The following is a 17516-nucleotide window of genomic DNA, read 5'->3' on the forward strand; positions in this document are numbered from 1 at the left end:
CTTTTGCATCTTTCAATCTTCGTGCTGTTTTAAATTTATTTGTTGGGGAAATATATACATAATGAAATGAAAATCTAAATGCCTTTTTTTTTTTTTTTTAACAAAAAAATAATATTAATTTATGAACGAATGGATAGAGCGATTGGAAGGCAAGTCTGCGATGGTTGTTTATTTTTATTTTTATTTTTTGTTACTTTAGTATAGTTTTTTTCGCATCTAATTTTAACTTTATTTTCCTTCACATGCCCTCCATGTAATCATTTTCTTTTCGGGTGTAGAAGTTCTTATATTTTGCGTTTTATAATTTCATCTTCAAATTGATTTTAAAGATCTTTTGCGGTCAAGAAAAGAAAAATAAGAGTATTTCAATTTTTAATATTTTGTTGTCAAGAAAAAAGTGGATAAATATTGAATTAATAAATAAAATTAAAATTTTATTTATATTTTTAATATTTTGTATATTTTTTTAATTATATTAAAATATTTTTTTATTTTAATGATATTTGACATAAAAATAAAATAGTGAAAAATATAATTAATATAATTAACTGGTACTGCACTTTCCTTTCATGACAGGTTATGCGGCCCGTAGGTTAGACCTAGCATATAACCGGTCGACTATAGTTAAGTCAAACTAAGTAGTAAGTATAATTATGCCAACCCGATACCCGAAATTCTGCATCGGAGAGTACTACCTAGGTCTCCAATAGAATATCCAATACCAACACTTTCTCTAAGAAGTGTAATTGCATTATTTTCCAATGTATAGCTACGGTACCGTGCTCATAACATAACATCATATTCACATGACTCTCATATATGATAATTTACATCACAAAATTAAAATCATAATTCATTTTCATAAAACTGTATAAAATATAAACTGTTCGTAATTTTGTGGAATATCTGTCATATACTGTTTACTAATATCAATCCCCGATCGTCAATCATAACCCGATCCCCAATTATCATATCTAATCTCGGCTCATAGCCGTAACAATTCAATATTTCACAAAACTTGTTCATTCATGTCAATTAAAATTGTATTCATGCCACACAATTTTTCACCTGATAAATCATAAATAAATAAACTGCTTGAGAAAATAAACATTACTGAAAATAGAGATATGAGTATCTACAAGTTGTTATTTTACTAAAATGTAGATACATAATTAAGTACAAGAAAGGCGCAGATAATCAATCCTACCGCCTTTGGTTCGTATTAAAACGTGCCTATGGTTTGAAACTCCAAATTTTTAATCGATGAACGTTCAGAAAGTCCAAAACTTTAATCCAAAAATATAATATTTGAATTTAATCGGTTAGTTTTGAAAATAAAATATTTAATCAAATCCTAGGTACGAAAACCTAGGAAAAGTCATAACTACATATATATAAACATATCTAGTATTTCAATCGGTTAAAACTTGTAAAAGTAATTGACATAATATAATCCCCTTACCTGATTCCTGAAAACGATCTAGAACTCTCAGAAACCGAAACCCTAACTTTTGGAGCGGGGCTTAAAAACGAGATCCCACAAGCCAGGAGGAGGGAGAGAGAATCAAGGAGTACTCGCGAGTGATCCGGGGAACTCTGAGAGAGAGAGAGTTTTCCCCCAGCAAAAGTGTGATTAAGAATGAGTTTTATGAGAGTTTTAGCATAAAAATCATGTATTGCTTGAATGGATTCTTCATTACAAGGAAGGTATTTATAGACCTTTTTAAGGAAAAGTTTCCTCATTTAACATAAAACATTTAGGTAACTTTTAAAAAAATATTAAATTATATAATTAATTTTTGAAAATCTTCCATTTAGGTAACTTTTTAAAAAATATTAAATTATATAATTAATTTTTGAAAATCTTTCATTTAGGTAACTTTTTAAAAAATATTAAATTATAGAATTAATTTTTGAAAAATTCTCCGCAAGTTTGAAATTCAAAAATTCTCCGCAGAGTCAGTCGGCTGACTCACTCGACATCACTCGACGGTCACTAGTTAGTCGGCTAGTCGGCTGGGCAGTTATCTCTTTAAATATTTTCTATTTTTTATATCTTTAAAATCTAGTTTACTTAAAAAACTTAATTATGACTTTTCAAAAACATGTTCAAGATTATTTTTTTTTAAGTGCCGGTTTCTAAGTTTTTGTATCTTAAGGAACTTCACATATCTAAATAGTGATGACTTGAAATACTTACAAATATCTTTCTAAATATGATCTCCTTAATTATTAAGTCTTGTAACCTCTTGAGGTTCAGTCTTCACTTCAAGGTCTACTTGTTCTTTAAGCTCTTCATGTATCTTTTATTTCTTCAATGTTCTGAAAAGCTTTCATTTGATTGACTTTAATTTTTAGCTTACTTCTATGATTAATCGTGAGTGTCCTTTTACTTATACCTGAATTAAAATCACTTAACAACGCATGTTAAAAATCCTTCATTTTATTATCATCAAAATAAGATTGAAAAACTCAGTTAGGCCAATATTTTATTTATTTATTTATTATTTTATTTTATTTTATTTTTCTGTTCGGATTACTATAGAACGCTACTGAGTATGAATACATTAGATACCTGTGATTCGTCTCATGACATAGCTTGTATTCTAACCCAAAGGAAATGTTTAATTGTTAACGAACAAGATATTGAGGAATTGAACACATATAAAATCATAATGGCTGAAATGGGCCTAAGACAATTTTTTGTTAAAATAAAAGCATAAGTGATGTGGTTTATTCAAGTATCAAAGTTGTTTGTTTTATTAAAAAAAGAAAACAATGAACTTTTATGAAATAATTTTTTTAGACATATGTCAATTGTCACAACCAGCTCATTTTCACACACACACACACACACACACACATATATATATATATATATATATATTATAACATCAAATCATAAAATCAATACTACATATCTCACAATCCTGCTCAGCAAGTCATCATCCACCTGGACCCATGGGTATTAGGGATATAACAGAACATATAACAGAAGCCTATGCAGCAGAAAGTATAAAATTATATACATCTCATCATAATGTGCATAACACATACTAGAGTACTACAAACACTATCTCTCAATATATATATACATCCCACAAATAAATCTAGGAACAATTCTCACAAAAATCTAACTGTCCCTACCAAGACTCACCCTTCCAACAAGGGCAGATAATTGCTCTATATCAGCGGGGCTTTTCTCGCTCTCCTATTTGGAGCTCCTGAAAATTTTATGAAATTTAGGGGTGAGACACCTCTCAGTAAGGGAAATAAACTAATACTAGTGTATGACAATATGAGTATTTTGTGTTCTACATATACCATACATAACATATTCAATACTGTTTATCAAATATGGGAAAACATAAGTACATCAAACATGGCAGAACATACTGCATTTCATAAGCATATCTCATCTCATATCATAATAATAATATAAAACATCTTTGGTAGGTTAGGTGGCTGTTGTCATGTATTACCCCCACATGACTGGGTTGTGTGGCCCGAAGGCGGGACCCGACAATGGTTGGCCGACCACTGCTAAGTCAATAGTCTAGTCTGTAGGTCCGATGGGTCTACCCAAACTGATCCGTACACTAGGGACGATAACAACACACTTCTTGAAAATAACCAAATCTTCCATCCAATCTCACACCACTCCGTACAGCGGCGTTAACACAAATATCATGATCACGAAGACCATGGACACATAGCAACGGTACTGTGCAAGTGCTAGTCTAAACCAAGCCAAACAAGTTCTGATATCATATAGATATACTAAAACCGTGATACATAAATATCTCATATAATTTATTTTCACATCAATCATATCATTTCACATATATACGTGTATCATGAAAATCATCGCCCCGTACGCCGGTATTACACATTTTATCATAACTCAGCTCGTACGCCAGCTACACATAGCACAGCCCGTACGCTGGTAAACCATAATCACATAGTACGGCCCGTATGCCGGCAAATCATATCTCATAGCACGGCCCGTACCCCGGAAAATTACATCACATAGCACGGCCCGTACGCCGGCAAATCACAGTCACATAGCACGGCTCGTACACCGGCAAATCACATAAAAAATCTCGGCCCGTACACCGGTTTTCCATCATAAAAATCTGTATCATCCACATTCCCATAAAATAGTATTTCACAACATTTTTACTCATGCCACACCACAGATTTTTCACATATTCAACATACGATCATTTTCACAGTATTTTGCAAATATAAAACATATATATAAACATATACATTTCCATAAATCAAATGATAAATATATACATACATATATATATATATATATATATATATATATATATATAAGCATTTTCTCAAAAACAACAACTAGCTTAGTTTATCCCCTTACCTAGTTTTTGGACAGCTCTTAAGAAAGTCTTCCCCGCCCCCGCAGGATTCCTAACTCAATACCCTGAAAATGAAATCCACAAGAACTAAAGTTTCGTATTTTCGTACGTACAATATTTTCTATAACTATCACTAAGTCAAATTAGGCTTAAAAGCATTACCTCAACTTAGGGAGGATTCCCAACGTTTCCAATCAATACCTCTGGAAACGAAAACTCTCAGCATTAAACTTTAATATTTTAACGCATAAAACACTTTTCTCAACTATCACAAATCCAAAAATTGAGTATTAAGCCTTACCCTGGCTTTGGGATGGTTTCCACCTTCCTTTCACCGATGATTCGCTCCAGTAGATTCGGAGAGAACTCCACTAGGAGCGTCGTGGTGACTTTGGATTGTCGATCCGACGAAGATCTGGCCCGAAATCGACGAAAGAATGAGAGAGAACCGAAGGGGAGAGAGAGAGAAAAGAGTTAGCTTCTTAAAGAAGCTTAAATCCAGATTTTCGTATAAATAAAACAGGGGATTTCGTCGACGAGCCCATTCATTGTCTACGAGTCCTTCACAAATTCCGTCGACGAGACCCTGTATTCGTCCATGAAATTTAGGCTACCTAGGAACCCCTCTCGATATTTTCTCATCGACAAAATCCTGTGTTTGTCGATGAATTCTCTTAAGCCTTCGTCGACGAACCCCCTGTATTCGTCGACGACCTCTTTCTATTTTCATTCTTCATTCCCCTATTTTATTATTTAAATACCCTTCTAAATTCGGGTCATTACATCAATTGTCTCAATTGCTGTAACTCTAAAAAATTCTTTTGTATTGATTCAAAAGAATAAGAGTCGACTCATGGCTTTGTGAGCATTCGTCCATTTACATCATCTCTATTAAGAATGAATATAGACTTTATAAAACAATATATATATATATATGTATATATATATATATATTGTAAATTAAGCATAAATAGATTTAAAAATTATAATTTATATTTGATTTGTTTGAGTGATAAATTAAAATTAGGTAATTCTTTCTTATCATATCTTTTCTCATTTCAATATTAAAGTTCCAAAAAGAGACACTGAATTTCCCTAGATTGGTTTTATGAATCATTCAAATATTGAATGATTAGATAGGGATTTTTTCTTATGAATTAAAATAATTTTTTTTATTATAAAGTAAAAATTTTAAAATAACAACACAGAAAAAACATGTGTGTAATACTAATAAATGTATGAATAATTATTTTTATTATTTGCTCAATAATTTAAATTTTGATATTGTAACTAGGGTTATATTAGTTGGAAGTTTTTTTTGTAAAACAATTTATACATTTAAAAATTTTTGAATTTATAGTTTGGTAAACATTACATTCAATTTAGATATATAATATAATTTGACAATTATTAAATTTATATTTACCTATTGATGATACAAAAAAATATATATATATTTTTCAATGCTATTAAAATTTTGAATTACAAAATTAAGTAAATAATATTATTTTAATTAGTTTGGAGCATAAATTTTTAATTTTAAAAAAATATAATTTATTTTTATATGTTTAAATAAAATTACATTAAGTTTTGTTCAAATTCATGTCACTAGTATTAAAGATATACTTTGTAAAAATTTTAGTAAAATTCAGCTAGTGTATTTTGTTGTTTTATTTTTTTTAAAACAAATTCCCAACCGTCAGATGCATATCGCGTGGTGTGCAAAAAGAATTTGGATGTCCCCGGGGACCGTGTTGCAAAATCCTGAAGGCAACCCTAATTTTCCGATTCAAACAGCTCAACCAGCTCAGATTCGGTATATATACTACAAGCAGAAAGCTTCCGTAGGGGTTGGCTGCCCCTCTCTCCCATCCTTCTGCGCGAGTGTGCTTCTCCAGCTGAAGAACAACTTCAATCAATAACCATGGGGTAGCTCTCTCACGCCCTTTCTTTGATCTGAATTTACAGGGTTTAATTTAATTTCTATATATATATGTTATCAATGAATCTGTCTGGCGTCATTTTCGATTGGATTTAATGGACGGTCGTGACTATTGAGTTCATATGTTTCGACGGGAAATGGTTTCCTGCAACTGTTTCCCTCTCCCTTTTGGAGGCCTATCTAGATCAAAAATCTTACTTGAAGGTTGAGGTGCACTTGCATTGTGTATTATGTTAGCTTGGGCAGAATACGTAGCTACGTGTTTTCCATTTATTGTTTCTTGCCTCCTATGTTTTGAGGGAAAAATGTATTTCTCTACACTGGGTGCTTGAAGCTATGAAGGTGTTTTTAGTATTAATGCACCAAACGTGACGTTTTTAATCATTTTTCTCTGCTTAAATTTTTCAAATTTGTAAGATCCAGATTGATTAAAGCACAGTAGTGACGATTTAACCTCATATTTGGACACTGACAAACCACTTTAGTGACGTTAGGAATCATTTTTACTGTGTGTGTGTGTGTGTGTGTGTGTATTTGATCCCATCAAATATTCATCTTCACAGCCCTCAATTCACAAAAGCTTCCACCTTATTCTAAAAAGAATGCCCCACTCCCAATTAACCCACATTTTTTTGTGCATCAGATTTCCATGAACGTGTCAACTCTTGCCACAAATTTTTTTGACATGGGAGAATTTGTCTCTACCACTATCTACATTTGTCATGTTCACACAATTTATCCTATTGTAAAGAGGAATTTTTCTAATGTCTGATACAGAACTCCACAGTAAACAATTTGCAATTCCAAATGGGTTATTGCATAACAGGTGATATTATATGATCAAATGCTGAATTGTTCTTTTTCCCCCATACTCTTCAGCACCCATGGTCTCATGGCTAGACAAGAAAGTCTTACTTCAAATTATATAGCCCATGGAAAATTAAACAAATTACCACGTAACACATCATTCTAGTTATCTTCAAAGAGCTTTTTAACAATCTTAAATACCTCAAATAGAAACAGTTCTGTATTATTTGGTTCAAGTGAAGTTTGCAAGTGCCAACCTCTATGCATTTTGCATTGCTACCCATCCAAAAACGATCTTGTTGTATTACAGTGTACAACACTTTTGTGTTTTTGTGTGGGAGAGAGAGAGAGATAGAGGGCACAAACTGGGTAGCCGATTTGATTTGTGGAAATGAGAGCAGTACATTATAAGAAATAAAGAAAACATGGGATTGAGAGTGCCTTAAGAGTAGATATATGGTATTATTTTTACATTTTAATATTAATATGTTATGTCTTTATTATTTATATACTACATTATTTACATACGCAGTATATCATTATTATTTATGTTTTAGCTTAAATGCATAAATATTTTGCCATTTTATGATGAACATATAGAGGGGCAAAGAGAGCTGGGTAATATATAGCACCTCATTAATTATGATGGGACTGGGGTTAAAGTAGGGATTTTTGGTTGTCTTAGGGTTAATTTTACATTACTCTAAAAAATTATGAAAATGAAAACTAAAAATATAAAAATAAATTAAAATTTGAAATTTAAAATTCGTAATTTGTTGAAAACTAAAAAAAACTAAAATTTATCTGATTGTCTTTTCATTTTTGTCCTTGAATAAAATAACAATTCAAAAATATAACTAAAATGATGAAAAATGCAAAAGAATACAAATGAGGAAATATGATAATAAAAAGTAGAAGCTTACTTAATTATATTTTTAGAATCATTATCAATATTCAAAGAAATATTTTTGAATAATTTTGTTTTATGGATATTTTATTATAATTACATTTTCAATTTACATGGTCATTTTATTTTAATTTTTATTAAAAAATGTATATAGCCACAACAATTTTTTCAGTTTAAACTTCAATATCTAAAAATATAAGACAGAAACAGTGTAGACAAACGATTTGTCTACACCTTTATCTTCATTGCAATGCAACGAAAACAGAATATGAAATGATAACAAATGGCCCATTAATGTTTTGTGGTCTTTCTCATTCTCTGTGTGTGTGTGTGAGAGAGAGATTTTAATCTTGAGACACTTTGAGCTGCTGTCCACTCTCCCTTATTAGTTTATTATTTGTTTGGTGTATATATTTTCTTACTACTTATGTGTTGAGCACAACAGGTCATAGCCCATGTACACATCCACAGTTCCATCCTTTCTCAATGCAAAGATTCACTTTTGTGTCTTTGGACAGGCATGTGATGAGCTGGGGCACTGATTCTGCTCATGGCGGAGTGTTGTGAAATGCGCACATTTCATGTGGCATTTGGTTTGCCACAATCGCTCTATTTGAAAGTGAATATGACCTTGATAATTCATGGATTTGACATAAATGATTCACAAATCCATGTGAAAATTTGCCAGCCATACCACACGCATTAGGTTACTTAGATCCCACATATGGACTTCTAGTAAGAATCTAGGCACCTAACAACACAACTTGATATCATGCCTGTGTACTTGGGTAAGAGTTGGATTATACACAAGCAACAACAATGAATGCACATGCTAAAAACAAATGTGTGTCCTTCTCATTGCAGCATAAGATGAATGGTAAGAATTTAACCATTGCAAATTGTGGGCAATAAGATTTCCCCCCTGTCAATTTTAGGAAGGTGCATTTTAGAAGATTTTTTTAAAAATCTTTTTTTTTTTTTTTTGTAATTATGCAAGTATTTTTTTTTTTTTTGCTTTTTGTTTACTTTTGTTTTCTGTAATTTCAAGTGAAGGATATGATGGTTAAAAGTAAAAGGTCTGAGCAGGAAGTGTTGTTGGTAGTTTTGATATGATTTTCGGAAAAAAGGAAGAGAGCCCTTGTCCTTGCACAAGCGATTGCATTGTGACTGTCGCAAACTCTTCTACAACAATGGGTTGAATGAAAAGGCGTGGGTAGCATTTTAGAATGAAATGCTGACCTAGACTTCTCCTGACATTGTGCCTTTAGCTCTATACTTGGGCAACTATCAGCTGCCACCATGCTTCCTGCGGTGATCAAACCTTAATGCTGATCCTTTCACTATGCTTTTCATCTCTCTCCCCTCGAAACACCTCCCCTTCCCCCCAAAAGACAAAAAAGAAGAGAAATGAAAGATTGTCAGATGCATTTTTTCTGCCTATACAATATCAGTTGTTGACCACAATATCTCTATATTATTTTAGATTTAGTATGCCAATTACTTGAAATCTCTTGAAATTTTTATAACTTGGGATATTAAATGGCAAATAAACTTGCTTCTTTGTTAATTTTGAGTTTGAATTGCTACTTCTTTTAGCTTGTAATGTGTAACTTGAATTAATTTTGGGTTTGAATTCCCGATGTAGCATTTTAATGACCAACACCATTGATTGTACGTTTCTGATGTTGTAAATGTGTGTTGATGTCCAGCTCTAGTATATGACCCGATGACACCATCATGGGACCATAGGAATGATATTTGGGATTGTGCTGAGAACAGTATTTGAGTGATGTCAAAACAAAATTTGTTGTGCTGATGAAAATGAGCCATAATATGGTGGGTGTATGATGCATGAATAAGAACTCAAGCAAGTTTCTCAATTCCCAATTTTTACGGGGAAAGAAAAAGAAAAGAAGAGAAAATAGATTGATATTACAGGGAGAGGGCATTAGGAGCGTTTAAGTAATCAGCACATTTTGGTTTGTAAACTTGAGTATCTAAAACACCCAATTCTCAGCTCCTGCTTGTGGAATGTCAGACTGCATAGTTTTTGAATTTGGAATACTCTTGAACAGTTGAATGTAGGTTTTAGCTTTAGCTTTGAATTGTTGTTTCTTCGTTGATCTGAAAATTTTGAGTATACACAGGAAGACTCGTGGAATGGGAGCTGGTCGTAAGCTGAAGTCACACCGCAGATTGCAGAGGTGGGCTGACAAAGCTTATAAGAAGTCCCATCTTGGGAATGAGTGGAAAAAGCCATTTGCCGGGTCATCCCATGCGAAAGGCATTGTTTTGGAAAAGATGTAAGATGAGTAAAATGCGCTTTTTGTGCAATCTACTTGATCTAGGTAATTTTTTCTGTAAAACTAACAGACAGCTGACTTTTGCAGTGGAATTGAGGCTAAGCAGCCTAACTCTGCCATCAGGAAGTGTGCTCGTGTTCAGCTTATTAAGAATGGAAAGAAGATTGCTGCATTTGTGCCCAATGATGGTTGCTTAAACTATATTGAGGAGAATGATGAAGTGCTGATTGCAGGATTCGGACGGAAGGGGCATGCCGTTGGTGATATTCCCGGAGTAAGATTCAAGGTTGTAAAGGTTTCTGGTGTCTCTCTTTTGGCCCTCTTCAAGGAAAAGAAGGAGAAGCCAAGATCTTAGGTTTATTGCCGTGGGTAGGGATTCCTTATTTTGTACTTCTACCAATGTCAATGCGTGGTTAGTTTCATGTTCGGTGAAGTGGACAAGTTTTCATCATTTTTTGAGTTCACCAATTTATGTGGTACGTTTTATCTGTCTGTTTTGTTGACTGGGCGACTTGACAAATATTTTATTAAAAATCTTTATGTAAATTTCAGGCGAGGGTTGGTGTTTTTATTCATTAATTCTCAAAAATATTATAAATATGGTATAATACATTTAATTTGTAATAAAATCGCTTGCTGCAACCATCGAGAAATTACTCGCTTCGCTCATTGTTTTGATGAATCATTCAAGAATCCTGCTCATATGTTGATGCCTTAAAAATGGAAAATAAAATTTTGGTTGATACTTAGCATTGGCAGTATGTAGGAAACACAACAATTTATCAAGAACCATGGCATACATGTTTGGAATCAATTCCTGGTTCTATGCATGTATCAGCTCAATGCATATTTTTGCTCAAAAAATTTTCTTTCCTCTTTTTAAATGGTGAACATTTCTCAAAATATGAGATGTGAATTTGACCTATGTTTGAATTGAAATTGAGATGTTGATGCAAACTATTTTATTGAATAAAATAGATTTACATCTGACAATAAATTCTTTTAAGATTGACTATTTTGTTGATGAATTGGTTCGTGCAAATTGAAAAATGAAAATGTTTTTTTTTTATTTTTGTTTTTTTGATTACATAAAAACTCCAGCCACCAACGAGTACTTCAAACCTCTTGGTGTGGCACTAAACTTACGGATCAGCGTCTTCTGTCCTTAGGTCTCGCTGAGAAAAAAAAAAATCATTAGGATGAATTTTTCTTTTTTGGTTATTGGGTAAGATATTGAGGAATTGTTCATATCTAAAACCATAATTAATGTCACAAACTTTTTCCACATAGAAGACATCTTTTATAATGATAAATAGAATTAGAAACAGAATGTGGTGTGTATTATTTTGCATTATTTAAGAATCGAAGTTGATTTGCTTTATAAAGAAGATGTCAATCAACTTTTATAAAATGTTTTTTTGAGATTTAACCAATAGCCTTAATTGTGGAAACTTTAAAAATTTGTTTTCAAGATCAAGAATCCACTAGCAGGTTTATGAGTATTAATCCTTTTGTGTCATCTCTCTTTGTCATGAATATAAATATAGACTTGAGGAAATAAATTAGATATTTTTTTTGGTAAATTGAGCAAATACGTGGATAAAGAAAATTATAATTTTTATTTTATTTCTTTGAGTGACGGATTAATGTCACATAATTTGAACTACAAAACTTGAAGTAGCTGTCTTTTACGATATCTTTTTTCATTCTTTTGTGATTTAACCATGAAACTTTTAATATAAAGTTTTAATTTTAAAATCACTAAGATATATTTTCTTAAAAGTGTTCAATAATTTATGGTACAGACGATAAAATTGTATATTTATTTACTCAAGAAATATTTTTTTTCTTTTGTAGTTGGCTTTTAATAAATTACTAAAATAATATTTTTATTATAAAAATCATTCACTTATTTACTATTCATTTTTTCTATTTGCCACACTTTTTTTGTTTGCTTAGTTTGTCCAAAGAGTTTAACTTATTCATGAGTCATTATTTTTAAGAAGATAATTATTTACATGTAAACAATATACATTGATGAATTTTGAAAAATAAACATTTCCTGGTTACTCATATTTAAAATTGTTTTTAAACACTCATCATGTTGTCAAAAGTTAAGAATTTGTTTGTTATCGTTGCTATTTTCTGTTTTCTACTTTTGTTTCTTTACAGTAAAGAAACTGATTATAAAAATGTGCTTGTTTGTGTTGTTAATTTTCTATTTTTTTTTACCGATTTTTCAATTGTAACGTCCCTCAATTTCTAAATATAAAATGTCACATAATAGATAAAATGATCAACCCGAACCCGTGGGTAACAGGAATATCTGTCAAACACAGTGAAAAACTTAGCAGCAGTAAACATAAAATCTCAACATCCAATCGTAAAACATAATACCAGAGTTTACTACATCATCTATATACTGTTTATATGTACAATCTCCAAAAAGTCAAAAACAACACTAGGACCATACAACAAAATTCTCCTAGTCCTAGTTCAATGCTTACCCTTCTAGTAGGGAAGCTCCACTCACTCAACGGCAGCTTTAACCCGCCGATTTTTCTAGGTTTCCTGAAAATTAATTAAGTTTGGGGGTGAGACACTTCTCAATAATGGAAAATAAACTAAATACAGTTGTGTGACAACATGAACATTTAATGCAATCATACATATACAGTACAATTCATATTTCCGTACACATTCATTGTCGTAAAATAAATCATCATATACTTTCATATTTACTAGTAAATCATATCATAAGTAATGCATCTGTCATACTGATAATACTGAAAATACTGAAAACTGACCAAGGATGAATAGTTAGCTAATGTCATGTATTACCCCCATGACGAGTTGTGCAGCCTGAAGGTGGGACCCGACAATGGCTGACCGATCAATGCCGAATCAAATATGTCTGTAAGTACGATGGGCCTGCCACACCCTGGTCTGGACTGCCAGGTGGATGTCCACATTCTACTGAAAGTCACATCGACTATCCATCTCCCATCCCCTCGTGAGATGTTTAGCACTAATCTGACGTAGATATCTGATCTACACATATAGCTACGGTATCGAGCCCTGAATTGAATTAAACTAACATCCTGGTTGTAATAACATATAATACATGAACATACATAACATCATCACGACCTTGTGCCGAAAACATAGACACGGTCTCGCGCCAAAATCATAAGTACGGCCTCGTGTCGATAGCATAAATACATGGCCTCGCGCCAAAATTGTAAATATGGCTTCATGCCGATAATATAAATATGGCCTCGCACCAGATACGTTTCAGGTATTTACATTCTGAAAATAACTCATTTATCATATATTCGTCAAATTCAGTATAACATAACTTGTCTTTCAAAATACCTGAAAATATGCTTTGATCGTAAAATCCTTCATATCATGATTCACTTCACATAAAAATAATGTTTATGCCACACATATGTTGTTTAAAGTCATGCTTCATATTCTAAAATCATCATTTCTGGCATCTTATACATACATATACATTTTCATCATAATAGCAGTATTTTCCAAACATACATTTCATATGTAATATACAAGGATAGCATAGGCTTTTCTGAAAATAAATGTGCTCATAATTAATTATAACATGCATGAAAAATAACTGTTTTAGTTTATTTCCTTACCTAGTTACTGAGAAAGCCCCTAGAATATCCTAGCCTAACCCCCGTATGACTTCCTGATTAATATCCTGAAACTCAAAACTCCTAGTATTAAACATCAGTATTTTCATGCGTACATCAATTTCCATAATTACCATAAAACCTAATTTGGTTTCAAAAGCCTTATCTCAATCCAGGGATAATTTCCAACTTCGTTTTCCCAACGATCTGCTCCGGCAAACTCGCAGAGAACTTCGCCAAGAGCGTCGTGGTAGCCTCAAATCTTCGATCCAGCGTAAAACTAGCCCAAAATCGAAGAGAGAGAGTGAGAGAGCCGAAGGGGAGAGAGAGAGAGAGTGATGTAGGACAATCCTAGGAACCCTAGTCCTACCAAAGACCCTCTCACAAATGCACACACCAAATACACTTTAAGATGAGAATTTAATTAACCGCAATGACCAATATAAATTATATGCAAGAACTACAGGTTGTGGAAAATTCAAAAGTTATAGGATTCATGTACACTTGTCCTTAAGGACCTAATCAAGTAGGATAAGATAATTACTTGAAAGATGGTAGATTCAAGCCTTAGAAATAAGCCTAAACATGCATCTTATATATTTTTAGAATAAGACACAATCAAGCATTCAAGTATGAAAATCTTTTGGATTTTGAAGAGTTTGTCTACAGATATTATTCAAAGGCATACAATGGATATTTTGAAAAGGCTAATGGAAGGTAAATATCATATTGGCTACCTAGGAGTTATTTTGGAAGTAATTGAAATAAGCTTATTGAAATTATTCGGAATGATGAGCACAACACACTCGAACCTTGCTCGATATCTTGAATGATGATTCTTGGCTTTTCTTGGGGTTGTGATTGATCTGCTTGACTGTCGAAGTACTAATCTCACAAAATAGCTACTGGAATGGTAATATGGAGAATGGATAATGATAATCTCGTGGCCTCTCACCACTCAATCCCCAAAGGAGAAGGGATGTGGTCTCTCACCACTCACTCACAAAGAGGGAACAAGCTTAAAGCTTAAACACAAGGCAACAAATCTTGATTCAATTCAAAATACTTGATGTCCCTAATAACTTACATGCCCAGCTATATATAGAGGTGTTGGAACAACCCTCCAACCATAAGTAAATAAAATATAACAAGTTTTGAATGGAAAATGAAACCAAAAGTCAAAAATGTAAAATTTTCAAAACAAAAAAAGTCTCATTCTTCGGCCTTCTAGACGTTCCATACTTTGAATTAGTTTACCTACCATATACCAAATCAAAGATATGGAAGTCTTCTTTGCAACACACTTTGAACCACTCCATTTGGACTTTTCTTGGGAAAGTTATGGCATATTTGGTGAGAGGTGTGCAGCTGTCCATGTGATGCAGAATTTCTTGACGAATGCCTACTGTTATTGGGCTGCCAAGCCGTGCACAATTTGAATTTCATGGTTTTCCCTATACCCAAAGAAAGGTATGAGAGTCTTCTTTCTAACCCAATTGGAATCAGGTTATTTGGGCCTCTGTAGATGAAGTTATGCATTTCTTGTACAGGTGCGCAATTGCCTTCATCCCAGCGAATGCATCCACGTGACACCATCTTAGCAAATGTTATGTTTGGGGAATGTTGATCCCCATCAGAGAGTGGAGAGGAAGGCTGCAATGAAATAAAAATAAGATTTTTCATATATATAGACAGAGGGATTCGTCGACGAGCCCGACCTTCGTCGACGAGTCCTTCACAAATTTCGTCGACGAAATCCACTCCTCGCCAACGAAATTCAGTCAGCACAGAAACCCCTCTCGGTATTTTCTCGTCGACGAAGCTCTGTGTTCGTCGACGAAATCTTCAAAACCTTCATCGACGAAACCCTGTATTCGTCGACGAAGCTTGGCAGCTTCCTTCCATTCCTTTTCCCAATTTCCCTTTCTTTTATCATTTAAATTCCATTTTAAATTCGGGTCGTTACATCAGTTGTTTGTCAAAAAATTGAAAACTAGATTTTATGGTTTTAAGTTGTTTTGACAATTTGTTGTCAAAAATTTTATTATACAAAAATAATCTTTTTGGATTAAATTATTCATTTATACATTTTTAAATTAAAATCAAAATTAAATGATCATATGAATTTAAATATAATTAAAATAAAAGTATACATAACTTTTAAAAAGTAATAATAAAGCCGATTACAAAATTCTTTTAGTATTTTTCAATTGTCATGTTTAATAAATTTTTTATTGTAAAGTAAAATTTGAAAGTAGAACAATTAAATAAAATAATTATAATAATTTTATTATTATTATAGTAATTTTTTAATGTGTATTATTTGTAATTTTATTATTTTAATCATATTTTAATAATATTATTTGACTTAAAGATGAAAATAAGCATTCTTTAATTAAGTTTTTAATTTGTATTAGCTTAATAAATGTTAACCAAACAAATTGCTTATTTCTAGTTTTTAGTTTTTTATTTTTGATTTTTGATTTTCGTTTCTCTAATTTTTGACAGTGATATCAAACAACCTTTAAGTTGCATTTTCTCATCCAATTTTTTTAAGTCAATATTATTTAAGAATAATGTAAATGTAGAGCTAATTAATATTCTAAATTAGCATTCAAAATATCTTGGGATTATTATGTAATTATATACTCTTTTTGAGTTTTATTTCTTTAATAAATTTTCATCATTTTATTGAAAAAATAAACTTATAAACCCCTTTTAAAACTCTCTAATATATTTTTAATTTAAATAAGATACATTTGTGAGCATGAATTTCAAATTTTGAATTTAAATTTAAGTGATTTTGAACAAATTTTAATACAATTTTATGTAAAATTCAATATAACATAGGGTAAATGTGCACCTATTGGGCTAGATTTTATCTACAAAAGCTATTACATTTTAAAATTCTATTAAAATTTTAAATTACAAATTTAAGTAAATTGTTATGAAAGAGGTTATGAGAAATGTAGATGTCATCCCATCTTCCACCACTTTGTCTTTCACCCTAATAAATGTATTATTATCCATATTATCCTATAAAAGGGCACCCTAACACATATCATTGCATGTTTGAATGCTCACTTATATGCTTGAAGTAAGTAGGGTATATAGAAATAAGATAAAGATAAAGATAAAGAGAAGATAGACATATCTTGTATAAGGCTGGTCCCATATCATATTAAAATTCCTCCCATGATATTGAAATTTTGATCCCATCGTCTGTGGAGTAGGCATAACAAAAATACGTTGCATATTTTATAACATAAACAATGTTTTTAATTTTTTAATTTTTTAATTTTTTATTACATAGTAACTCTAGCCACTAATAAGCCCTTCGAACTCCCTAATGCGGTACCAAATCTACGAATTAGTGTCCTTCTCTTAGGTTTCACTGATGAGATAAAGTCCAAAATGCAAACATGATTTTCATACATTAGTTGGACGTTTGGTCAACTCGACACTCGACGCATCTCCATTTCTATCGACCGTGTTCAAATTTAAGTGATCAACCAA

General features: G+C 32.0%; 1 protein-coding gene across 1 annotated transcript; it reads left to right on the forward strand.

Moving 5' to 3' along the window:
- The first annotated feature begins 6073 nt into the window (after positions 1-6073).
- LOC131167098 (small ribosomal subunit protein uS12-like) lies at positions 6074-10890 on the forward strand. The gene is made up of 3 exons (XM_058125904.1): positions 6074-6314; positions 10189-10344; positions 10432-10890. The coding sequence occupies exons 1-3, from the start codon at positions 6310-6312 to the stop codon at positions 10697-10699; spliced, it is 429 nt and encodes a 142-aa protein (XP_057981887.1). The 5' UTR covers positions 6074-6309; the 3' UTR covers positions 10700-10890.
- The last annotated feature ends 6626 nt before the right edge of the window (positions 10891-17516 follow it).

The sequence above is a fragment of the Malania oleifera genome, chromosome 10 (assembly GCF_029873635.1).
Source record: "Malania oleifera isolate guangnan ecotype guangnan chromosome 10, ASM2987363v1, whole genome shotgun sequence".
NCBI classification, from domain to species: Eukaryota; Viridiplantae; Streptophyta; class Magnoliopsida; order Santalales; family Ximeniaceae; genus Malania; species Malania oleifera.

What these genes read in the sequence shown, in the direction of transcription:
- LOC131167098 (XM_058125904.1), top strand. An exon ending in GGCATTGTTTTGGAAAAGAT is followed by an intron (nt 10,345 to 10,431) that starts GTAAGATGAGTA and finishes TGACTTTTGCAG; the next exon opens with TGGAATTGAGGCTAAGCAGC.